This window comes from Salvelinus alpinus, chromosome 1 (assembly GCF_045679555.1).
Source record: "Salvelinus alpinus chromosome 1, SLU_Salpinus.1, whole genome shotgun sequence".
Taxonomy (NCBI): domain Eukaryota; kingdom Metazoa; phylum Chordata; class Actinopteri; order Salmoniformes; family Salmonidae; genus Salvelinus; species Salvelinus alpinus.
The window spans coordinates 18,353,644-18,380,739 of NC_092086.1; the positions used below are offsets into that span (position 1 = coordinate 18,353,644).

At 47.1% G+C, this 27,096-nt stretch overlaps 2 protein-coding genes across 3 annotated transcripts in view; both read right to left on the minus strand.

The window, feature by feature from the left end:
- Positions 1 to 27,096, minus strand: part of LOC139570881 (protein sidekick-2-like) — a 524,727-nt gene that overhangs the window by 205,968 nt on the left and 291,663 nt on the right. The gene's annotated exons all lie outside the window — the stretch shown is intronic.
- Positions 5,717 to 27,096, minus strand: part of LOC139570849 (cdc42 effector protein 4-like) — a 34,775-nt gene continuing 13,395 nt past the window's right edge. The window contains exons 1-2 of one of the 2 annotated variants that reach the window (XM_071393140.1): positions 18,518 to 18,635; positions 5,717 to 12,926 (exon numbers count right to left, since the gene is read on the minus strand). In XM_071393140.1, coding sequence (XP_071249241.1) covers positions 11,612 to 12,715 — 1,104 coding nt within the window. In that variant the 5' untranslated portion in view covers positions 12,716 to 12,926; positions 18,518 to 18,635 and the 3' untranslated portion in view covers positions 5,717 to 11,611. Of the gene's footprint in view, positions 12,927 to 18,517; positions 18,636 to 27,096 lie in introns of those variants that run through there. The other variant, XM_071393132.1, reaches the window with a different exon arrangement.

Sequence of the window (27,096 nt, forward strand, 5' to 3'; positions counted from 1 at the left end):
TTCTCCCCTACTACTTGTCTCCGTTTCCTTCTCCCCTACTAGTCTCCGTTTCCTTCTCCCCTGCTACTTGTCTCCGTTTCCTTCTCCCCTGCTACTTGTCTCCGTTTCCTTCTCCCCTGCTACTTGTCTCCGTTTCCTTCTCCCCTTCTACTTGTCTCCGTTTCCTTCTCCCCCGCTACTTGTCTCCGTTTCCTTCTCTCATTGATAGTTGTTTTGGCATCATGACACATGATGTGATTTAGTATGTCCAGACACATGGACTGTATGTGGATCTTTATCATGTCACTCTTGCATAAAAACCAAACATTCTCTTTGGACAATAAAGAGTTGATTTATTACTAATCTTTCCTTGTTTGCACATGTAAATACTGTACGAGGCCTCTTACCAACATACAGTACAAGGCCTCTCACAAATGTACAGGAGTGTACAAGGACAAACATAAACATACAGTACGAGGCCTCTCACAAACATACAGTACAAGGCCTCTCACAAACATACAGTACAAGGACTCTCACAAACATACAGTACAAGGACTCTCATAAACATACAGTACGAGGCCTCTCACAAACATACAGTACAAGGACTCTCATAAACATACAGTACGAGGCCTCTCACAAACATACAGTACAAGGCCTCTCACAAACATACAGTACAAGGACTCTCACAAACATACAGTACAAGGACTCTCATAAACATACAGTACGAGGCCTCTCACAAACATACAGTACAAGGACTCTCATAAACATACAGTACAAGGACTCTCATAAACATACAGTACAAGGACTCTCATAAACATACAGTACGAGGCCTCTCACAAACATACAGTACAAGGACTCTCATAAACATACAGTACAAGGACTCTCATAAACATACAGTACAGTATTCCCTCTCCCAGATATGCACCATTTTTACATGTACATTTTAGCAGACACTCTTATCCAGAGAGACGTACAGTAGTGATTTTCATATACATTTGACTATTTGTTCATACTGGTCCCCCGTGGGAATCAAACCCACCACCCTGGTGTTGCATGTGCCATGCTCTACCAACTGAGACACACGGTCAAAGAGACTGAATGTGTAGCAGACCCTGGGAAAATTTGTCTGGACGGCATTCAGATCTTCCTTCTCTCACCCCAACCTCAAACACACACACCCCTCTCTCCCTCCCTCAGTCAAATCTGGATTGCAGCAGAAACTGTATGTTTTTGAGCCATAAAACAGCACCCACAAACTCTGCAGGCAGCCAAGACAAAATAGGATCTGCTATGGGTGGAGGGGATTTTGGGGAGTGGTTCAGTTAGGTCTAGTATGGAGGAAGAGAATTACACTCTAGGGAATGTAACATCCGTGTGTGTGTGTGTGCGTGCGTGTAGAAGGGGAGGAGAGGGAACAACAGCCAGGCTAAAAACAGTTGTCAACTATTAATCATTCTGTTCCTGGTTCTCTCTCCCATCCCCCACCTCCAACCCCTCTCTCCTTCCTTCCCTCCATCCCTTTCCTTCCTTCCTTCCCTCCTCCTCCTCCCGCCCTCTCTCCATCCTTCCCTCCCTCCTCCTCCTCCTCCCGCCCTCTCTCCATCCTTCCCTCCCTCCTTTCCCAGTTCTTTTTACCAGCAGGTTGCTTAATGCTTTCCAGATTCCTGCATGCCGTCGTCCTGGAAGCATTGCAAGGCAACGTCCCAAATAACACCCTAGTCACTATATAGTGCACTACTTTTGACCAGGGCCCATAGGGACTCAGCCCAAGTCTGATCATGGAATTTGGCAAAAAGGCTGTTGTGTCCCACCAGGGGCTACATAGGGGAACTCACTGAAAGGCTGTGACCACCCCCTAGTGGTGAAAAGAGAGAATAACAGTTCAGGAAGTGATGATAAAAATGGGAATTAACATTTTCCCCATGTACTTTTAAAGTTGGATGTCTAACACTACAAATATATCAACGTTGCAATTATAACCAAATGTGATTTCCTGAGGTCAGTCTGTCCCCCAAGAAGAGATTATAGCCTAAGCAGAATTACATAATAACCAATGCTTAAAATGTTTGTAACAGGTTGTGCATTGAAACAAACAGATGTCATCAGAGAGAAGAACAATCAAACAACTCTAACATCCTGTAGACTGATCTAATGTTTCCATTGTTCCAGACACACCCCTATCCATGTCTTTCCTCCAGAGTCCACTAGGTGGCAGAAGACAACCCTCAGAGAGGGAGGCTAAGGCCTGGGTGGAAGTTTTTAAAATGTTTTAACCTTTAACTAGTCAAGTCAGTTAAGAACAAATTCTTATTTACAATGACGGCCTACCGCGGCCAAACCCTAACCCGGACGACGCTGGGCCAATTGTGCGCCGCCCTATGGGACTCCCAATGACAGCCGGTTGTGACACAGCCTGGAATCGAACCAGGTCTGTAGTGACACCTCTAGCACTGAGATGCAGTGCCTTAGACCGCTGCGCCACTCGGGAGCGTGTAGAGGCTGGAGGTTGATTTGGAATTCAACTTGATGATGATAATGATGGAATGTGAATTCAGTGACTTGGAGAACACCTGCAGAAATAAGACACAAAAAGATGGTGAGAATTTAGAATTGCTTGCATCTGCATCACAGGTGGCTGGTGGCACCTTAATTGGGGAGGACAGGCTCAAAGTAATGTCTGGAACAGAATCCTCCCCTCACCAGCCTCCTGTGATCTGGATGCCCAAACACACATACAGTAAATCAAAATGGCCTAAATACACATACAGTAACCACTAATGGCTTATATATAGTCAGACAGAACAAGGATCAATTAAGGCACTCCGTTTTGTATTGATCACCATCGTCAATAACCATAATCAATACTAAATGTGTTTAAACTCAGGCCATCAGGATAATGGAAGTGTTCCAAAAAGCACCCTGTTCCCTATTTGACCAGGCCCCAAAAGTAGTGTACTATGTAGGGAATAGGGAGCTATTTGGAACAGAGTCCTAGCAGTGGAGGAACGCCCAGGATTGGAAGAACAGTTAGACAGAGAAAAAGAGGAAAGGAGGGAGGGAGAGAGATAGAACAGCGGTTCCTCTAGCATTGGAGGAACGCCCAGCAGTACAGAGGGGATGGAGAAGGATTAGACAGGCAGAGAGAAAGAGAGGAGGGAGGGAGATAGAACAGCTGTTACATGATTGAGATATGGAGCTGTACAAGGACGGATGCATTTCAATAGGGGAGGAGACCCAGTCCATCATAAAGCACCAGAGAGAGTGAACTGTAGAATTAGAATGAGCAGTTCTAAGAGCCGTCAGGTCTGACCTCTGCTGCACCTTGGTGGCTGGTGGATGTATTCCTGGGGGGTGTATATGTACACTACCGGTCAAATTTTTTTGAACACCTACTCATTCAAGGGCTTTGCTTTATTTGTACTATTTTCCACATTGTAGAATATTTTTTGTCCATTAAAATAACATCAAATTGATCAGAAATACAGTGTAGACATTGTTAATGTTGTAAATGACTATTGTTGCTGGAAACGGCTGATTTTTAATGGAATATCTACATAGGCGAACAGAGGCCCATTATCAGCAACCATCACTCCTGTGTTCCAATGGCACGTTGTGTCAGCTAATCAAAGTTTATCATTTTAAAAGTCTAATTGATCATTAGAAAACCCTTTTGCAATTATGTTAGCACAGCTGAAAACTGTTGTTCTGATTAAAGAAGCAATAAAACTGGCCTTCTTTAGACTAGTTGAGTATCTGGAGAATCAACATTTGTGGGTTTGATTACAGGCTTGAAACAGACTCAATCAGGGACATGTTGAAAATGTCAGTGAAGACACCTGCCAGTTGGTCAGCACATGCCCGGAGCACACGTCCTGGTAATCCGTCTGGCCCCGCAGCCTTGTGTATGTTGACCTGTTTAAAGGTCTTACTCACGTTGGCTATGGAGAGCGTGATCACACAGTCGTCCAGAACAGCTGATGCGCTCATGCATGCCTCAGTGTTGCTTGCCTCGAAGCGAGCATAATATCCATGTCGTCATTCAGCCACGATTCCGTGAAACATAGGATATTACAGTTTTTGATGTCCCATTGGTAGGATATTCGTCATCGTACCTCGTCTCATTTATTGTCCAATGATTGCACGTTGGCGAGTAATATTGTCGCTAACGGCAGCTTTCCCACTCGCCTTCTGCGGGTCCTCCCGAGGCACCCCGCTCTGTCCTCTGTACCTGCGTTTCTTCCTCTTGCAAATAACGGGGATGTCGGCCCTGTCGGGTGTTTGGAGAATGTCCTGAGCGTCTTGCTTGTTGAAGAAAAAATCATTGTCTAATCCGAGGTGAGTGATCACTGTCCTGATATCCAGAAGCTCTTTTTTTGCCATAAGATATGGTAGCAGAAACATTATGTACAAAATAAGTTAGAAATAACGTGAAAAGAAAACACATAATAGCACAATTGGTTGGGCTCCCGTAAAACTGCTGCCATTTCTTCCGGCGCAATCAAACTGATTGTCTATCAGGGCCTCCATGTACAGATACAAACTGATTGTCTATCAGGGCCTCCATGTACAGATACAAACTGATTGTCTATCAGGACCTCCATGTACAGATACAAACTGATTGTCTATCAGGACCTCCATGTACAGATACAAACTGATTGTCTATCAGGACCTCCATGTACAGATACAAAGTGATTGTCTATCAGGGCCTCCATGTACAGATACAAACTGATTGTCTATCAGGGCCTCCATGTACAGATTCAGTACAGCCATGTTGACAGTAGGACCCTCCTCCATCCTCCCCAAGGGCCCAGCTGAGTTCACCCAGCCCTCAGAGCAGCAGCCTAACAAACAGCCGTCACATCAGATCTGTGTTCATCCATCCAGCCAGCCACCCCCGGCAGGGGGCAGGACAAAGAGATTCCCAGTCCCGGTCTCCATGACTGCCTGCTCCTTCGACCCCTCCCCCATTACTGATCCTCCAGAATCATCGTTATTAGACAACTACATTTACATGTACCAGGAATTTGACCTGCTGAAATGGTGCTGATCAAACAGACACTACAGACCGAACATATAGACAAAGTTCTGTCCTCCTCCCTCTGGTCCTCCAAACCCCTGGTCCTCCAAACCCCTGGTCCTCCAAACCTCTGGTCCTCCAAACCTCTGGTCCTCCAAACCTCTGGTCCTCCAAACCTCTGGTCCTCCAAACCTCTGGTCCTCCAAACCTCTGGTCCTCCCCCCTCTGGTCCTCCCCCCTCTGGTCCTCCCCCCTCTGGTCCTCCCCCCTCTGGTCCTCCTCCCAGCCCAAGTCAACACCTACACTGATGCTTTAAGTATGTTAGCTGAGACATGTACAGTACATGTAACTGTCTGTCAGTGGCTGACAAGGGGATGCTACTCTTCAAGAACCAATACAATCAAATGAAGACATAAGGGTCGAAACATTGATGACAAAGCACCTGGGAGAATAGGCTGCGTTTACACCAGACAGACCTATTCTGATCCTTCACCCAATTATTGGCAAAAGATCTGATCCGATTGGTCAAAAGACAAATTAGTAGACAAAAGATCAGTAAGTAAGCCTGTGTAAGCACAGCCTTAGAGACTTTGTTTACCTTTTGTAGAACATATTATTTGATACCGTAAGCATCTGCTTCAAAACACGGCAGGTGAATACAGTACGTCAGAAAGCAAACACAGCAACATGACTCTAAAACATACCAGACGGGTGGAGTAGTGACGGTCAGCTTGTGTTTTATTACAAAATAGAGCAGTTATTTGGGAGTAAGGAGAGAGTGTAAAACATACATTATTCACATAAAGACAAAGAATAGCAAGAGATAATATACAGCTTCAACACAAATATACGTAGGTATTGGCAACAGAATCCTCCATTTTGCTTTCATTGCAGCCTCATGATTTTAAACATGGGTAATTGTGAATATTTGACTGTTAGTGTTAAAGTGGAGAGAGAACTGTGTATAGAGCCTCGTCAACCAGACTGACTCAACCAGGCTACTATGACTATACTGTAACAAATAAATTCAATGTTTTTCCATTTTCTTTTCTAGGAGATAAAATGTTGAAACAATTACAGTATTTATTTCTGGCTCGACTGAAAATCAGAGAGGGAGCCTTTTAATAACTGATAAAAAAAGTACAATGATTAATCAACAAAGAAGCAGAGCCAGAATATTTGCCCTTTAACGGGATATCTACAGTGATTCACCAGTCAAGAAGGACCAGAAGTCTGGCAGGCTCTCATAACGTTGAGCTCCATAACCAAAGTTATTTGTGATTATATTACTGATGCTCATTGGTCAGTCTTAGGGTATAGGGTCCAAAATGGCTTTACCCCATGCCCTTTACAGTACACTACTTCTGGTCCCAAGTGCACTATATAGGGAAAAGGGTGCCATTTAGGATGAATGGACCCTGGTTATTCCCTATGGACCCTGGTAAAAAAGTAGGTCACTATATAGGAAATATGGTGCGATTTGGGACGTAGACCGAGTTATGACTGACACTTAATATAGACGTCACTATTAAGAATAAGGTCTGTTCACTGGCATATTCACTCACTGCTGCCCACACTAGAAGAATGACAGATCTCACACAGTGTAACAAAGGAACAGTCAGTCACCTTAATGCATCAACGTACAGATAGATACCTGTGAAACAGTCGTCTTCTTCAATAATGCTTTTCTTTCTGAAGCCAGACACACATATTTATACACAGGGGCGTGTCTTTGGTTTTAGAAGTGGGGGGGGGGACATATCAACAAGAGCAACATGTATCCAGTCAGATAAACACTCCAAACCCAACCTCTGAGGCGTCCGCATGGTCCTAAAGCACACCGTTGCCTCGTTTAATATCACATTCCAATGATAAAACTGGGGGGGTCAAAGATGCACTTTCATGTCCCCTCTGTCCCCAGTGAAAGTTGCACCCCTGTTTAGACACATCTTTCATTAAGACTTTGTGTAATTAAATAGTAATTTGAACAGATATTCTCTGTCTGTATGTCCAGATACAAAGCATCATCAACATGTTACAGAGCACAACACAGCATCTGGTTTAACAGAGCAGAGCTGAGGCGTCGGTTCAACAAAACATAAGGCTATAATTACCAGCCAGGGCCGTATTTAGGTGGAGAGATTCTACCTGGACGTCTCCAATAACAACACAAATGTTACATTTTCTATTGCAAAAACATTTTGCTACGGTGTGCCCTAATGAACACTAAAAAGGTCCAGTTCAATAGTGAGACAGCTGGACCGCCCTAGTGAGGGCCCTAGAGGTGAGTGAGAACAGCATTCCAAATGGCACCCTATATAGTGCACTCTCTTGGACCCGGGCCTACAGGGCCCAATGTAGGGAACAGGGTGGCTTTTGGGATGCAGAGACATGTTGATGCAGCCAGTAGACTAGTGGTGCACTAGACTAGTGGTGCTCTAGACTAGTGGTGCTCTAGACTAGTGGTGCACTAGACTAGTGGTGCACTAGACTAGTGGTGCACTAGACTAGTGGTGCACTAGACTAGTGGTGCACTAGACTAGTGGTGCACTAGACTAGTGGTGCACTAGACTAGTGGTGCACTAGACTAGTGGTGCACTAGACTAGTGGTGCACTAGACTACTGCAGCTATGAACAGTTTCTACCTCTCTAAGTGGGGAAGGAAGGAAGTGGTTGGCTGTTATTATCAGACACTCTGTAGCCTGTCAGCTCTGACATGATTGCAGAACCTGACTGACACACACTTACAAAAGGATTTTCATTGCAGAGAAATATGGACAAATCATAGGCAAATGGAATCAGAGAATTTGCATCCGAATTTCACAAAACTGATCTAACCTGATCTGCAGGTGGAGAAAGAGGAACACACACACACACACACTTCTCTCTGCTCTAAACGTCCTGCTGTAACCAGTGTTTGATAATCGCCACAGGTCCTATGCTTCCATCGGTCTGCTTTACACCCTCCTAACGCTGGTTTACCAACAGCATCAGGCTGGGAGAGTGCTAGGTAAACAGGGGAAAACCTCCTCCCGCCCACAGTCCGCTTTATTACAGGAAATGACAAGAGGTTGAGGCAAACACCAACCGACAAATAGGTGACTTGTGTAACATGTCACTGCAATGAATGTGTGTAACATGTCACTGATAATGTGAGGAAAATGTCAGTTAGAATGTTAAACAGAACTGGTGTTGATGTAACAATGAACTACCTAGATGATCTATTGTTCTGACAGGTAGCAGGCTCCAGTCACGATGCTATAGCTAGCAGGCTCCAGTCAAGATGCTATAGGTAGCAGGCTCTAGTCAAGATGCTATAGGTAGCAGGCTCTAGTCAAGATGTTATAGGTAGCAGGCTCTAGTCAAGATGTTATAGGTAGCAGGCTCTAGCCAAGATGTTATAGGTAGCAGGCTCTAGTCAAGATGTTATAGGTAGCAGGCTCTAGTCAAGATGTTATAGGTAGCAGGCTCTAGTCAAGATGTTATAGGTAGCAGGCTCTAGCCAAGATGTTATAGGTAGCAGGCTCTAGTCAAGATGTTATAGGTAGCAGGCTCTAGTCAAGATGTTATAGGTAGCAGGCTCTAGTCAAGATGTTATAGGTAGCAGGCTCTAGTCAAGATGTTATAGGTAGCAGGCTCTAGTCAAGATGCTATAGGTAGCAGGCTCTAGTCACGATGCTATAGGTAGCAGGCTCTAGTCACGATGCTATAGGTAGCAGGCTCTAGTCAAGATGTTATAGGTAGCAGGCTCTAGTCAAGATGTTATAGGTAGCAGGCTCTAGTCAAGATGTTATAGGTAGCAGGCTCTAGTCAAGATGTTATAGGTAGCAGGCTCTAGTCAAGATGTTATAGGTAGCAGGCTCTAGTCAAGATGTTATAGGTAGCAGGCGCTAGTCAAGATGTTATACACTACTGTTCAAAAGTTTAAGGGAATATCTACATAGGTGTACAGAGGCCCATTATCAGCAACCATCACTCCTGTGTTCCAATGGCACGATATGTTAGCTAATCCAAGTTTATCATTTTAAAAAGTCTAATTGATCATTAGAAAACCCTTTTGCAATTATGTTAGCACAGCTAAAAACTGTTGTTCTGATTAAAGAAGCAATAAAACTGGCCTTCTCTAGACTAGTTGAGTATCTGGAGCATCTGCAATTGTGGGTTCGATTACAGGCTCAAAATGGCCAGAAACAAAAGACTTTCTTCTGAAACTCATCAGTCTATTCTTGTTCTGAGAAATGAAGCATGACTCTTCATGAAGGCCATGCGAGAAATTGCAAAGAAACTGAAGATCTCGTACAACGCTGTGTACTACTCCCTTCACAGAACAGCGCAAACTGGCTCTAACCAGAATAGAAAGAGGAGTGGGAGGCCCCGGTGCACAACTGAGCAAGAGGACAAGTACATTAGAGTGTCTAGTTTGAGAAACAGACGCCTCACACGTTCTCAACAAGAAGCTTCATAAAATAGTACCCGCAAAACACCAGTCTCAATGTCAACAGTGAAGAGGTGACTCAGGGATGCTGGCCTTCTAGGCAGAGTTGCAAAGAAAAAGCCATATCTCAAACTGGCCAATAAAAAGAAAAGATTAAGATTGGCAAAAGAACACAGACACTGGACAGAGGAAGATTGGAAAAAAGTGTTATGGACAGACTAATCTAAGTTTGAGGTGTTCGGATCACAAAGAACATTCATGAAACGCAGAAAAAATGAAAAGATGCTGGAGGAGTGCTTGATGCCATCTGTCAAACATTGTGGAGGCAATGTGAGGGTCTGGGGGTGCTTTGGTGGTGGGAAAGTGGGAGATTTGTACAGGGTAAAAGGGATCTTGAAGAAGGAAGGCTATCACTCCATTTTGCAACGCCATGCCATACCCTGTGGACGGTGCTTAATTGGAGCCAATTTCCTCCTACAACAGGACAATGACCCAAAGCACAGCTCCAAACTATGCAAAAACTATTTAGGGAAGAAGCAGTCAGCTGGTATTCTGTCTATAATGGAGTGGTCAGCACAGTCACCAGATCTCAACCCTATTGAGCTGTTGTGGGAGCAGCTTGACCGTATGGTACGTAAGAAGTGCCCATCAAGCCAATCCAATTTGTGGGAGGTGCTTCAGGAAGCATGCATGGGGTTACCTCAACAAATTGACAACTAGAATGCCAAAGGTCTGCAAGGCTGTAACTGCTGCAAATGGGGGATTCTTTGACAAAAGCAACGTTGGAAGGATACTAATATTTAATTTAAAAACAATTTTTATAACCTTGTCAACATCTTGACTATATTTCCTATTCATTTTGCAACTCATTTCATGTTTGTTTTCATGGAAAACAAGGACATTTCTAAGTGACCCCAAACTTTTGAACAGTAGTGTAGCTAGCTGGCTCTAGTCACGATGTTATAGCTAGCTGGCTCTAGTAAAGATTCTCTACCAGGCTCTAGCATGGAAAAAGCCTCATCACAGCTGGTGGAGTGATACACACAACACAAGCCTTTTTGTTGTGACAGACAGGCAGCCAGGTCCCCATCACCACGGTAACAGTAGCTCTCTGTTCCGGCCAGACCACTTGATTACACCAACACAGTTCCACTTAACAGGCAGAGAGGAGCACAGAACAAGAGAGGAGCAACATCATATGAAATGGCACAGATGAAGAAAAGCCCTTATTATTATGACACATGTAAAGGGAATGAATAGCACTGGACAGAGGCTTAACAAAGTCATGTTGTTTATCAAAATGTTATTTTCTTAAGTGTCTCTCCTAAATGCATGAGTTCACACACTTGGACTGCTCTTCCATGTCAGTTCTCTCAGTGTGCAGACAGACAGACAGACAGAAGCTGTAATGTGGTGTGTGTGAGGGAGAAGTTAGCAAGCTGTTCTGTACGTAACAGATGGGGTTTGTATTCATCCAGAAGGAGCCAGTGTCCTACAGACTGTCTTTCCCTTTGTCCCTGAAGCAGGATCCCAGTCCACAGATCCCAGTCCACAGATCCCAGTCCACAGATCCCAGTCCACATGACTATGTCCAGATGTTTGTTTTCTCACAGGAAGGACAGAGGGAGCAGTAGCGGTTTCTTCTTCTATTTAATTCACGTCATTCACTCTACCAGAGGAGGTGCTGCTACGGCACTGTGATCCATATCCACCCAGTATAGACTGTACATCTCTGTCATAATATGGGCCTTTATAGAGTAGTTTCATCCACAGTAGTAATTCATTAATTCCTGTATCAACTCAACACGTCGTCCACAGCATCCTGTAAGCCATCCAGTCTATACGTCTCTGTCGTAATGCGTGTTGACTTTATACTGTACTCATCCATATCCATCTGTACTCATCCATATCCACTCAGTATAGAATCTATCCATCTGTACTCATCCATATCCACTCAGTATAGAATCTATCCATCTGTACTCATCCATATCCGAATCTATCCATCTGTACTCATCCATATCCACTCAGTATAGAATCTCTCCATCTGTACTCATCCATATCCACTCAGTATAGAATCTATCCATCTGTACTCATCCATATCCACTCAGTATAGAATCTATCCATCTGTATTAACACACACTTATCCGCTCCGTATATGGTTTGAGCTTGGACGTCTTGTTTCATAAATGGATCTCATCATCCTCGTCCTCCAAAAAGGAAGAAAACTTTCCCAGCTCCTCCTCCTCAGGTGGGGCGCTGAAAGTGGCACTGTCCGTATCCCCCCCGTGGAGCTGTCCGTCTGGTTTCTCCTGCTCCACGTGGGCGGAGCCAGAGGCGGAGCTTGACACAGAACAGGTATCTAATTGGTGCTGCAGGTGTTTAGGGCGGGGCTCTGGGGTGTACTCTGGGGTGTAGGGTGCTCCCTCATCCTCTCCCACCTCAGGTTCTACAGAGCTGGTTGGACTCACAGGTACAGGGACCGCCTCCTCCTGCAGCAGCTCAGCTTCCGGTTCCTCTTCTTCTCCCTCCTCCTCTCCTCCCACCTCCCTTCCCAGGAGTAGTGTAGGAGAGGCCCGTCCCTCATTGCTCTTCCCCTCCTCGTATCCCAGATCATCATCCTCCTTCTCCATCACCCCCAGGATGTCCCCCAACATGGAGGGCCCCAGGTCGATGTGGAACGACATGACCGACACAGCGTGCTTCATCCCCCCTCCGTAGTACCCGCGGCTGGGGCTTGGCAGGTCAGTCAGCTCCCCAAAGCTCCTCTCATCCAGCTCCAGAGAGCGGGCCCCAGCAGCGGCCCCATTAGACGGCCAGGTACCTCCACCTCCATCCTGCTCATTCAGTTGTTTCAGTGGGCTGGATGAGAGGCTCTTAGGCACCCTGTGTCCTCCATCAACATGGTCACCGTTTTCATCATTGAGGAAGGGGAGAGACATGGCGTTCTTCACGAAGGTGGGCGAGCCACCGGGTGGCGCTAGCGAGCAGTCTCTCTGGTCCACCCTGGTGACGGACTGGGAGCGTTTGCTGCTGCGGAAGGTTCTGGATAAAAGGCCCGGGCGGGGGGAGTGGGGATGGGCCTGGGGTTCGGCCTGATGGGGGGCCTCCCCGGAGTGGGTGGAGAGGAAAGAGGTGTCCCCGAAGGCGTCCCCGCTGCGCCCCACGTGCATGGTGTGGCGGAAGTCCCCCAGGGGGGCGCTGATCATCTCCCGGGTCAGGTCCATACGGGAGCGGCGCTGTTTGGTCTGGGACGAACCAGATACCAGCTGCTTTAGGATGGGCATGGTTGCTGGTTGAGGTCACACACCTCGGACACTCACAGTCTGTCACACAGACACACACAGTCAGTCAGTCAGTAGCCCAGAAGGACAGATCTCTTTCTTTGTAAGGAGTTCAAAGATAGAAGTGTTTGGGAAGTCTTCAAGGTAGATCCGTGTCACACTCATTGCAGTCCCCAGAAACAATAACACGTCTTCAGTTCCAGGGTGGCTCAATCTGAAAAGAAAGAGGGGAAAACAACATTAGATATATATGATCATGACAAGACATTGTTTCATACCATGTCATCGTATCACTGCTCTGAAACAAGAGTGTATAACAACGCATTTTAGATATAAACTCAGATCTGACACCCCTTTATAATGGACCAGTGGTCCAGTCCAGTCTCCTGATGCATCCCAAACACCCCTATATAATGGACCAGTGGTCCAGTCCAGTCTCCTGATGCATCCCAAACACCCCTATATAATGGACCAGTGGTCCAGTCCAGTCTCCTGATGCATCCCAAACACCCCTATATAATGGACCAGTGGTCCAGTCCAGTCTCCTGATGCATCCCAAACACCCCTATATAATGGACCAGTGGTCCAGTCCAGTCTCCTGATGCATCCCAAACACCCCTATATAATGGACCAGTGGTCCAGTCCAGTCTCCTGATGCATCCCAAACACCCCTATATAATGGACCAGTGGTCCAGTCCAGTCTCCTGATGCATCCCAAACACCCCTATATAATGGACCAGTGGTCCAGTCCAGTCTCCCGATGCATCCCAAACACCCCTCTATAATTGACCAGTGGTCCAGTCTAGAGCTCGACTGATTAAAATTGGCATGGCCGATTAATTAGGGACGATTTTAAGTTTTCATAACAATCGTTACTCAGCGTTTTTGTACGCCAATTACATTGCAATCCACGAGGAAACTGTGTGGCAGGCTAACCACCTGTTACGTGAGTGTAGAGTCAAAAGGACCTTGTGGCTGCAAGGAGCCAAGGTAAGTTGCTAGCTAGTATTAAACTTATCTTATAAAAAAACAATCAATCTTCACATAATCACTAGTTAACTACACATCGGTCGACCTCTAGTTTGGACTGCCTGGCTCGTTGCTGTGAACTAATTTGCCAGAATTTTACATAATTATGACACAACATTGAAGGTTATGCAATGAAACAGCAATATTTAGACTTAGGGGGATGCCACCCGTTCGATAAAATACGTAACGGTTCCGTATTTCACTGAAAGAATAAACGTTTTGTTTTCGAAATGATAGTTTCCGGATTTGACCATACTAATGACCAAAGGCTAAATCTGTGTGTTATTATGTTATAATTAACTCTATGATTTGATAGAGCAGTCTGACTGAGCAGTAGTCAGCAGCAGCAGACTCATAAGCATTCATTTAGCTGTGCTTGAAGCACAGCGCTGTTTATGACTTCAAGCCTATCAACTCCTGAGATTAGCCTGGCAATACTAAAGTACCTATTAGAACATCCAATAGTCAAAGGTATATGAAATGCAAATGGTATAGAGAGAAATAGTTGACGCGGCATAATTCCTATAATAACTACAACCTAAAACTTCTTATTTGGGAATATTAAACCACCAGCTTTCATATGTTCTGAGCCTCCCACCAAATTTAACATTTCCTTATTTATTTGAGACTAAATAGATTTTATTTATGTATTATATTAAGGTGAAATAAATAAAGTGTTCATTGTTCATTCAGTATTTTTGTAATTGTCATTACAAATATATATATATGAAAATTGTCCGATTAAAATCGGTATCGGCGTTGAAAAATCACAATCGGTTAACCCCTAGTCCAGTCTCCTGATGCATGCCAAACACCCCTTTATAAATGGACCAGTGGTACAGTCCAGTCTCCTGATGCATCCCAAACACCCCTTTATAAATGGACCAGTGGTACAGTCCAGTCTCCTGCTGCACCACCAGGTGCCAGAGAGAGATCCCTCCGGGTCAGTCAGACAGACAGGAACACAAACAGAGACAGTTCAAATCAGTAATACTGATAGCCGTGCTGCAGTGGAACAGAACCCATCCTGGAGGACAGTTTAGGCTACTAACTTATTCATCTGTAGTTTAACCTTCATTTTGCAGTGAAATAACAAATGTAAACAGCAGTACATATCCCAGATTGTACATTCAAAAGAACAGTAGTCATTATCCTATATTGTGCCTTTAACATTATTTATTGCAGTGAAATGATCGATCGAACAAGAGCCGTAACTATCTCAGAATTGATGTTTAAAAGAACGTTTCACAGCCAACACAAAATGTAAACTCACATTAAACCAATAACCGACTAAGAATCTAAGAGGCTAAAACATCCGTCTAATTACAGGAAGCATAAGCATTCATGGTTCAACCATGGAATGATAACTAACACCGCTCTGGCATCTACATTTGACATGATACGTGGCCCTAATGGCACCATATTCCCTACATAGTGCACTACTTTAGACCAGGGCCCAGTGGCACCCTATTCCCTACATAGGGCCCTGGTCTAAAGTAGTGCACTATTGCACCATATTCCCTACATAGTGCACTACTTTAGACCAGGGCCCATTGTGCTCTGTACAAAAGAAGTGTACTATTATAGGGTATATTTGGGGCACTTTTTTTTTTTTAAGTGCATTGAAAATGACATTGAACAGTAGGGGAGTATACTGCCACCATGCATTGAAATTGAGGTTCACAACCCCAGACCACAGTACAATATGAACACAGAAAGAAAGGGCCAAACTGTTAAACCCCAGACCACAGTACTATATGAACACAGAAAGGAAGGGCCAAACTGTTAAACCCCAGACCACAGTACTATATGAACACAGAAAGGAAGGGCCAAACTGTTAAACCCCAGACCACAGTACTATATGAACACAGAAAGGAAGGGTCAAACTGTTAAACCCTAGACCACAATATCACAGTATTACTGATTGAACTGTCTTTGTTTGTGTTCCTGTCTGTCTGACTGACCCAGAGGGATCTCTCTCTGGCACCAGGTGGTGCAGCAGGAGACTGGACTGTACCACTGCTACATTATAGAGGGGTGTTTGGGATCCATCAGGAGACTGGACTAGAAAAGCCAAACTGTTAAACCCCAGACCCGGCCTATATGAACACACAGAGAAAGGGCCAAACTGTTAAACCCCAGACCAGACATATATGAACACAGAGAAAGAGCCTAACTGTTAAACCCCAGACCCGGCCTATATGAACACACAGAGGAAGAGCCAGACTGTTAAACCCCAGACCAGGCCTATATGAACACACAGAGAAAGAGCCTAACTGTTAAACCCCAGACCAGGCCTATATGAACACACTGAGAAAGAGCCTAACTGTTAAACCCCAGACCCGGCCTATATGAACACACAGAGAAAGAGCCAGACTGTTAAACCCCAGACCAGGCCTATATGAACACACAGAGAAAGAGCCTAACTGTTAAACCCCAGACCAGGCCTATATGAACACACTGAGAAAGAGCCAGACTGTTAAACCTCAGACCACAGTGTTATATCTGTCAAAGAACGCACATCTGCACAGTTTCACATTGTACATCACTCTGTCGTTTAATGACATGTGCCACTCATTCTGACAAGCCATTCATCCGTAAAGCAGCACACTGCCGTAACCCATAACAACGTACAGTACGACCAACAGCATGTCGTACCGTACATCACACACAGTCATATATGAACACAGAGAGAAAGGGCCAAACTTTTGCCTATGGCCTTATAATACTACTTAATGGTGGAAAAAGCTCAATGTTCTATTTTGACTTTGAAAATGTCCTTGTCATCGTTGTAGACACAACAGTGGCATAATGTAGTGTAAACAGTGAGAAACAGCCTCGACCAGAGGGGGGAAACAAAACATCCCTACTTTTACTTTAAAACATGAAACTGTCCTCGTCATCTTTTTTGACACTATAGTGGTGTAACCAGTGAGAAACAGCCTAGACCGGAGGGAACAGACCAGATCAGGCTCATAGAGGCCATGCTGCTTTTAGGGAACAGACCAGATCAGGCTCATAGAGGCCATGCTGCTTTTAGGGAACAGACCAGATCAGGCTCATAGAGGCCATGCTGCTTTTAGGGAACAGACCAGATCAGGCTCAAAGAGGCCATGCTGCTTTTAGTGAACAGACCAGATCAGGCTCATAGAGGCCATGCTGCTTTTAGTGAACAGACCAGATCAGGCTCATAGAGGCCATGCTGCTTTTAGTGAACAGACCAGATCAGGCTCAGAGAGGCCATGCTGCTTTTAGGGAACAGACCAGATCAGGCTCAGAGAGGCCAGGCTGCTTTTAGTGAACAGACCAGATCAGGCTCATAGAGGCCATGCTGCTTTTAGTGAACAGACCAGATCAGGCTCAGAGAGGCCATGCTGCTTTTAGTGAACAGACCAGAGCAGGCTCAGAGAGGCCATGCTGCTTTTAGTGAACAGACCAGATCAGGCTCATAGAGGCCATGCTGCTTTTAGTGAACAGAGAACTATGCCCTTCAGCTAGGGAAGGCAGGTGATTCAGTAGGAGTATGTATGTGTGTGTGTGTGTGTGTGTGTGTGTGTGTGTGTGTACTCAGAGCATTCCTCCAGGAGAGAGAGATGAGTCCTGACAGGCAGCTGACCTGACAACGTACGTTACTGCATCACTGTTATGACCTACAGTGTTCAGACCAGACTCTTCTACTGCCCTGACATCACCCCTATAGTCACCCCAGGCTGCTGCTGCTATAGTCACCCCAGGCTGCTGCTGCTATAGTCACCCCAGGCTGCTGCTGCTATAGTCACCCCAGGCTGCTGCTGCTATAGTCACCCCAGGCTGCTGCTGCTATAGTCACCCCAGGCTGCTGCTGCTATAGTCACCCCAGGCTGCTGCTGCTATAGTCACCCCAGGCCGCTGCTATAGTCACCCCAGGCCGCTGCTATAGTCACCCCAGGCCGCTGCTATAGTCACCCCAGGCTGCGTCTATAGTCACCCCAGGCTGCGTCTATAGTCACCCCAGGCTGCGTCTATAGTCACCCCAGGCTGCGTCTATAGTCACCCCAGGCTGCGTCTATAGTCACCCCAGGCTGCTGACCTGAAGAAGAGGAGCAGTACAATAGAAAACAGGTTGGCTAATAGAAAGAGCTGCAGTGCTTCTGTGAAACATGTGAAAGTCAACCAGGAAACACATGAAAATGATGCAACATGCCATGCTGAAAGCCCACCCTAATGAGGGTCCCTACAAATCAATATGTACCACACAGACCTACATACATAGTACACAAATGATTACGCTCAAATAATGCCTCAACCCATCACCCATGTACTGACCTGTCCACTGCTTCAACCCATCACCCATGTACTGACCTGTCCACAGCTTCAACCCATCACCCATGTACTGACCTGCTCCACTGCTTCAACACATCACCCATGTACTGACCTGCTCCACTGCTTCAACCCATCACCCATGTACTGACCTGCTCCACTGCTTCAACCCATCACCCATGTACTGACCTGCTCCACTGCTTCAACCCATCACCCATGTACTGACCTGCTCCACTGCTTCAACCCAACACCCATGTACTGACCTGCTCCACAGCTTCAACCCATCACCCATGTGCTGACCTGCTCCACAGCTTCAACCCATCACCCATGTGCTGACCTGCTCCACAGCTTCAACCCATCACCCATGTACTGACCTGCTCCACTGCTTCAACCCATCACCCATGTACTCCACTGCTTCAACCCATCACCCATGTACTGACCTGCTCCACAGCTTCAACCCATCACCCATGTACTGACCTGCTCCACTGCCAATCCCTGTATCTGATCACGCTGCTGTCTTTTCCTTTCTTTACTCCTCACTCCTTCCAGATCTCTCTCCTCCTAGCTCTGCTCTCATAACACATTTACAAAGTCTCGGTTTAGGATGGGTGGTGGTGGTGGGGGGGAAGCCACAGATTTTGACTGCCGAGGTTTCCTGGTAGCAGGCAGCAGGGTGCAGCCCAGCAGAGCCGTCGACCTCGTTCTCGCTCTCTCTCCGAGGCGCCGCCCCTCTGCCAGTCGAGGCATAGCCTCAATCCACTTCCTGTTTACAATGCCTTCACCTGCTGTTGTCTCCACGGCAACCACACTCCAGCTGCTTCTGTCTCCGTGCAAGGCAAGCGGATGACCCTACTTCCTGTCTGTGTGAATGTCTGAGGGCTGCAGAGGCATCCAGAGTGTGTGTGTGTGTGTGTGTGTGTGTGTGTGTGTGTGTACACATTGCAGAGGCATCAAGTGTGTGTGCTGCAAAAGGCATCAGCCTTCAACCAAAAAGCTTTGCACGCATGCTAACACACGTTCCTCTGCCTGGTCTACGCCACATGCCCTCTGCCTGGTCTACGCCACATGCCCTCTGCCTGGTCTACGCCACATGCCCTCTGCCTGGTCTACGCCACATGCCCTCTGCCTGGTCTACGCCACATGCCCTCTGCCTGGTCTACGCCACATGCCCTCTGCCTGGTCTACGCCACATGCCCTCTGCCTGGTCTACGCCACATGCCCTCTGCCTGGTCTACGCCAGATGCCCTCTGCCTGGTCTACGCCAGATGCCCTCTGCCTGGTCTACGCCAGATGCCCTCTGCCTGGTCTACGCCAGATGCCCTCTGCCTGGTCTACGCCAGATGCCCTCTGCCTGGTCTACGCCAGATGCCCTCTGCCTGGTCTACGCCAGATGCCCTCTGCCTGGTCTACGCCAGATGCCCTCTGCCTGGTCTACGCCAGATGCCCTCTGCCTGGTCTACGCCAGATGCCCTCTGCCTGGTCTACGCCAGATGCCCTCTGCCTGGTCTACGCCAGATGCCCTCTGCCTGGTCTACGCCAGATGCCCTCTGCCTGGTCTACGCCAGATGTCCTCTGCCTGGTCTACGCCAGATGTCCTCTTTCTTACAAGAAGTCCTTTGAGCAGTGAAAAGCCATAGCGTGCCGGTCCCTGGTTTGGAAAAGACTGAGAAACACTGCACTGATATTCACCACAAGTAATACATTTGATAAGATACCCACTTCACCTTGACTTGCTTTTCTTGGTACACACTGCACAGCATGTTAAAAACCCTGACTAATAGAGTGAAAGTATATCAGTAGTCTCCTGATGTCAGAGAAATCCATTATGACACCGACTGCACATATGTTGGCAGCCCGATAGATCTAATAACACCAGCCATGTTATGGAACAACATCCGTCTAGCTGTAGTGAGTAAATAAACGTCTGTTTTAGTTTCCATGACAAGTGATGTTTCTGTTGATAGGCTGGTCTAAAACACACAAACACAGGGGCTACAGCAGATACATACCCACACATGTTTGTTGTTACCCAGCATCCTCCACTGACATGCTTGTATGGAAAGAAAATGGAAGCAGGAATAATTCAAAGCATGCCAGACAAATAGAGCTGTATATTTATGAGACACTGCTTCTGGGTGGCATGATGATGATCTGACAGGAAAGCAACCAGTACATGAAAGATGTAGTTGTCCAATGGAAAGAAACAAAAAAAGCCCTACCTCCTCCTCCCACAAGCCCCCCCCCTCCCTCTACTCCTCCCCTCAGGCCTCAAGCACGCGCTGCCTTAATGGCACCGACATGGGGACCCAGGTGTTAAGTTTACTACAATCTCTACTCGAGAATTTGAGGATTGCGCTGTCGTTTTTTTGTCACAAAAAAGGGGCGGCTCCTTGTAATACGCTCCGGCATTCGACTGACTTCTTTACTGCGTGAACATTTTGACACGTCTCAGGCCTTCCACAGACGTGGGGCAGTGTTGTTGCTTGGTTCCTTGATCTGATCTATACAGTATATAGGCTATTCATCAAAGAAGCCTATTTTGCATTGATAACCAAATATAATCTCAGCGAATGTTCAAACAGTAAACCAAACAACAAGAATGTAACTTATTTATTTTGTACATAATGTTGCCGCTACCGTCTCTTATGACCAAAAATAATTTCTAGACTGCGATTCAGGACTGCGATTACTCACTACTAACTAGCAGAATCCTCTTTTTCCTTTCACGACTCTGACGAGCCCGACACGAAGGATATGCTGCTTCCTCGGGAACAGGCCCCGATCCCCGTGAAGAGGCGGCGGAGAAAGAGGGGCCGAAGGTCTGGCTGCCTTTGAGAATTCGCAGGCGATCTAATAAAACACCCACTTCCCTCCATTCTGCTAGCAAACATGCAATCTTTGGACAATAAAATGGACGAGTTATTGGGAAGATTAAACTACCAACTGGACATTAAAAACTGCAACATCTTATGCTTCATGGAGTCGTGGCTGAACGACGACAATATCAACATACAGCTGGCTGGTTATACTATGTACCGGCAGGATAGAACAGCGGCATCTGGTAAGACAAGGGGCGGCGGTCTATGTATTTTTGTAAACAACAGCTGGTGCACGATATCTAAGGAAGTCTCAAGCTATTGCCAGAGGTAGAGTTTCTCATGATAAACTGTAGACCACCTGGAGAGTTTTCATCTGTATTTTTCGTAGTTGTTTACATACCACCACAGTCAGAGGCTGGCTCTAAGACAGCATTGAATGAGCTGTATTCTGCATTAAGCAAACAAGAAAACGCTCACCCAGAGGTGGCGCTCCTAGTAACCGGAGACGTTAATACAGGGAAACTTAAATCTGTTTGACCTCATTTCTATCAGCATTTTAAACGTGCAACCAAAGGAAAAAGAACTCTGGACCACCTATACTTTACACACACAGACGCATACAAAGATCTCCTTCGCCCTCCATTTGGCAAATCTGACCATAATTCTATCCTCCTGATTCCTGCTTACAAGCACAAATTAAAGCAGGAAGCACCTGTGATCTAGTGACTAGATCAATAAAATAAATTAGTCAGATGAAGCAGATGCTAAACTACAGGACTGTTTTTCTAGCACAGACTGGAATACGTTCCGGGATTCCTCCGATGGCATTGAGGAGTACACCACATCAGTCATCGGCTTCATCAATAAGTGCATCGATGAATTCATCCCCACAGTGACCGTACATACCCCAACCAGAAGCCATGGATTACAGGCAACATCCGCTCTGAGCTTAAGGCTAGAGCTGCCGCTTTCAAGGAGCGGGACTCTAACCTGGAAGCTTATAAGAAATCCCGCTATGCCCTCCGACAAACCATCAAACAGGCAAAGCATCAATACAGGACTAAGATCGAATCGTACTACACCGGCTCTGACACTCGTCGGATGTGGCAAGGCTTGCAAACCATTACAGACTAGCACAGCCGAGAGCTGCCCAGTGACACGAGCCTACCAGACGAGCTAAACTACTTCTATGCTTATTTTGAGTATAATAACACTGGAATGCATGAGAGCACCAGCTGTTCTGGAAGACTGTGTGATCACACTCTGTGCAGCCGATGTGAATAAGACCTTTAAATAGCTCAACATTCACAAGGCCGCAGGGCCAGATGGATTACCAGGACGTGTACTGCGAGCATGTGTTGACCAACATGGCTCATATCAACACCATCATCCCAGAAACCCTAGACCCACTCCAATTTGCATACCGCCCCAACAGATCCATAGATGATGCAATCTCTATTGCACTCCACACTTCCCTTTCCCACCTGGACAAAAGGAACACCTATGTGAGAATGCTATTCATTGACTACAGCTCAGCGTTCAACACCATAGTGCCCTCAAAGCTCATCAATAAGCTATGGACCCTGGGACTAAACACCTCCCTCAGCAACTGGATCCTGGACTTCCTGACGGGCCGCCCCCAGGTGGTAAGGGTAACAACACATCTGCCACGCTGATCCTCAACACAGGGGCCCCTCAGGGATGCGTAATCAGTCAGCTCCTGTACTCTGTTCAATCATGACTGCATGGCCAGGCACAACTCCAACACCATCATTAAATTTGCCGATGACACAAGTGGTAGGCCTGATCACCAACAGCGACGAGACAGCCTGTAGGGAGGAGGTCAGAGACCTGGCCGTGTGGTGCCAAAACAACAACCTCATCAACCGGGCTGCAGTGGAGCAGGATGAGAGCTTCAAGTTCCTTGGTGTACACATCACCAACAAACTAACATGGTCCAAGTACACCAAGACAGTCATGAAGAGGGCACGACAAAACCCATTCCCCCTCAGGAGACTGAAAATATCTTGGCATGAGTTCTCAGATCCTCAAATGGTTCTACAGCTGCACCATCAAGAGCATCCTGACTGGTTGCATCACTGCCTGGCATGGCAACTTCTCAGCTTCCGACCGCAAGGCACTACAGAGGGTAGTCCGAACGGCCCAGTGCATCACCGGGGCCAAGCTTCCTGCCACCCAGGACCTCTATACCAGGCGGTGTCAGAAGAAGGCCCTAAAAATTGTCAGACTCCAGCCACCCTAGTCATAGACTGTTCTCTCTGCTACCGAACGGCAAGCGGTACCGGAGCGCCAAGTCTAGGTCCAAGAGGCTTCTAAACAGCTTCTACCCCCAAGCCTTAAGACTCCTGAACATCCAATCAAATGGCTACCCAGACTATTTGCAGTGCCCCCCCTACCCCTCTTTCACACCGCTGCTACTCTGTTGTCATCTATGCATTATCACTTTAATAAAACTCTACCTACATGTACAAACTACCTCAAATAACCGGTGCACATTGTATCGGTAACCCCCTGTATATAGTCTCGCTGTTGTTATTTCACTGCTGCTCTTTAATTAGTTACTTTTATCTCTTATCTGTATTTTTTTAAACTGCATTGTTGGTTAGGGGCTCGTAAGTAAGCATTTCACTGTAAGGTGAAATGTTGTATTCGGCGCATGTGACTAATACAATTTGATTTGATTTTAAAAGGCTAGCAAGCTTGTTATGTTTTTACCCAGGCTAAAGCCAGCTAGTCGGGCTGCCAGCTAGTCGGGCTGCCAGCTAGCTACTACTAGCAAGCTTGTTATGTTTTTACCCAGGCTAAAGCCAGCTAGTCGGGCTGCCAGCTAGTCGGGCTGCCAGCTAGCTACTACTAGCAAGCTTGTTATGTTTTTACCCAGGCTAAAGCCAGCTAGTCGGGCTGCCAGCTAGTCGGGCTGCCAGCTAGCTACTACTAGCAAGCTTGTTATGTTTTTACCCAGGCTAAAGCCAGCTAGTCGGGCTGCCAGCTAGCTACTACTAGCAAGCTTGTTATGTTTTTACCCAGGCTAAAGCCAGCTAGTCGGGCTGCCAGCTAGCTACTACTAGCAAGCTTGTTATGTTTTTACCCAGGCTAAAGCCAGCTAGTCGGGCTGCCAGCTAGTCGGGCTGCCAGCTAGCTATACTAGCAAGGGAAGGCAAATCATTCAAAAGCAAATGCCATTCTATAATACACTTTTGCGAAAGGGTTATAAACCACAATTTGCAAAGACCAAGACCCCTCTACTTTCACTGCAAATGTGGGTAGCTGTACAAGACTGTGTGTGTGTGTGTGTGTTGTGTGTGTGTGTGTGTGCGTTGAATGTCAGATCATCAGTTGAGATGTTTCACAGTACCCACAGCATGTTACGCATGGTTCATCTCTCTGACATCCTGCTAGCTCAGGCCCCATAATTCACTTCTGGGTCAAAGGTCAGGGTCGTGCTGAGTGTGTTGGGGTGTGGGAGGAAGGCATGTTTAGTATGAATGTCTCTCCACCCTTTTCGATCTTTCTTTCTCATCTCTCTCGCTCGCTCTACCTCTCTCTCTCTGAACATTGTGAAATATGGTTTGCAACATACAGACTTTGGGATATTCCAGTCTTTAAACCCCATAGGGGATAATGAATACTTTAGTACAGTGGTGACAGAACACTGCAATCTATGAATGTCCATTAAAGTACAGACACCCCAGCTGTTTCTCTTCTCTGTGTTCTGGCCCACGTGACACGGATGTTGCATTTTGTCAAAGAGCGTGTGTGTGTGTGTGTGTGTGTGTGTGTGTGTGTGTGTGTGTTGTAAACGTGTGTTTGAAAAGTCAATTCCCAAGCAGTGACCCCAGAGTTCCCACGGTGACTCACCAACAGCCTTCACACACACACACACACACACACACACACACGTTCCAATCCATCCCTAAATATGTTCCTCTTTTCCTCATCATGTGACATCTGGTCAGGAAGACACATTCTGGAATTCCAGAGGGTTTTCCCAACAGTATTCTTACCCTGGGAACGCCATGGAAACGCCGTGCTAACTTTGTCTGCTTCCCAAAGGGCACCCTATTCCCTATGTAGTGCACTTCTTTTGACCAGAGCCCATAGGGCCCATCACTATACAGGAAATAGGGTGCCATTTGGGACGTGCACTCTAATGTTAGGTGTTTATAGGTTACAAGACAGAATGATCAACGTATAGGTCTGAGGAAGGTTGTAAAACCTGACTGTGGTATATTTCTGCTTCATTAAGAGCCAACATTATGGGGAGAGAAAGCCCTGAACACGAAGGCATCATGAGAAAGGGCAATGAGTGGGTTCCACAAGGCTTTAACTTTCAGCTTCCTCTAAACAGACAGATTTCCTCCACTTGAATCAGAGTGAATTAGAGGCAAAACACACTTGGCTTGATTGAGGTGAAAGACAAATGCTGTTGAGTTGTACTGTAGTTACTAAAATAAGTTATTCTGTCAGCCACTGTGAGGAAATGACAGCAGTAACAGTCGCTGTGGGAGCAGTAACAGTCGCTGTGGGAGCAGTAACAGTCGCTGTGGGAGCAGTAACAGTCGCTGTGGGAGCAGTAACAGTCGCTGTGGGAGCAGTAACAGTCGCTGTGGGAGCAGTAACAGTCGCTGTGGGAGCAGTAACAGTCGCTGTGGGAGCAGTAACAGTCGCTGTGGGAGCAGTAACAGTCGCTGTGGGAGCAGTAACAGTCGCTGTGGGAGCAGTAACAGTCGCTGTGGGAGCAGTAACAGTCGCTGTGGGAGCTGTAACAGTCGCTGTGGGAGCAGTAACAGTCGCTGTGGGAGCTGTAACAGTCGCTGTGGGAGCAGTAACAGTCGCTGTGGGAGCTGTAACAGTCGCTGTGGGAGCTGTAACCTGAGTTACGAGGAGAAACATTCACTAATCTCCATTCATAAATAACACTGTGCATGATGTTTTACAACCCTCTACTGAATATCCACTTCTTCAAATTACAGAACTCTACATTACTAACAGCCCGGCTTCATTAGAGGGAGTTTTCTATACAGCTTCCTGGGTTTCAGGACCTACATCATTCTTCACATACTTTCAATACACTCACACACCATTCATAAACATGACTCCTACATACCATTTCCCTAATTGAGTAGACAATACTTGACACACTTCCCTGATAATCAATTCCTCCAGAGTGTATCCCCCCCCCTTCCCCCACCATGCAGCCCATCCAACCCCAGAGAAGGTGGTATCCCCCTCCCCCACCATGCGGCCCATCCAACCCCAGAGAAGGTGGGATCCCCCTCCCCCACCATGCAGCCCATCCAACCCCAGAGAAGGTGGTATCCCCCTCCCCCACCATGCGGCCCCTCCAACCCCAGAGAAGGTGGGATCCCCCTCCCCCACCATGCGGCCCATCCAACCCCAGAGAAGGTAGTATCCCCCTCCCCCACCATGCGGCCCATCCAACCCCAGAGATGGTGGGATCCACCTCCCCCACCATGCGGCCCATCCAACCCCCAGAGAAGGTAGTATCCCCCTCCCCCACCATGCGGCCCATCCAACCCCCAGAGAAGGTGGGATCCCCCTCCCCCACCATGCGGCCCATCCAACCCCAGAGAAGGTGGGATCCCCCTCCCCCACCATGCGGCCCATCCAACCCCAGAGAAGGTGGTATCCCCCTCCCCCACCATGCGGCCCCTCCAACCCCAGAGAAGGTGGGATCCCCCTCCCCAACCATGCGGCCCCTCCAACCCCAGAGAAGGTGGGATCCCCCTCCCCCACCATGCGGCACCTCCAGCCCCAGAGAAGGTGGCCGGCTATGGTGGCTAGGCTTGTTCTAGATGTTCATTCTACACAGGCATGGGTTACCCTAGACTGGGTTGCTTCAGAGATCTGCCTCTTATCCCTGGTCTCTGCTAGATGTCGGTCTCTACTGCACCAAGTAACTTGGCAGGCTGCTGGGGCTGGGCCAGAGTCCTAGCAGGCTGCTGGGGCTGGGCCAGAGTCCTAGCAGGCTGCTGGGAATGGGCCAGAGTCCTAGCAGGCTGGGCCAGAGTACTAGCAGGCTGCTGGGGCTGGGCCAGAGTCCTAGCAGGCTGGGCCAGAGTACTAGCAGGCTGGGCCAGAGTCCTAGCAGGCTGCTGGGGCTGGGCCAGAGTCCTAGCAGGCTGCTGGGAATGGGCCAGAGTCCTAGCAGGCTGGGCCAGAGTACTAGCAGGCTGCTGGGGCTGGGCCAGAGTC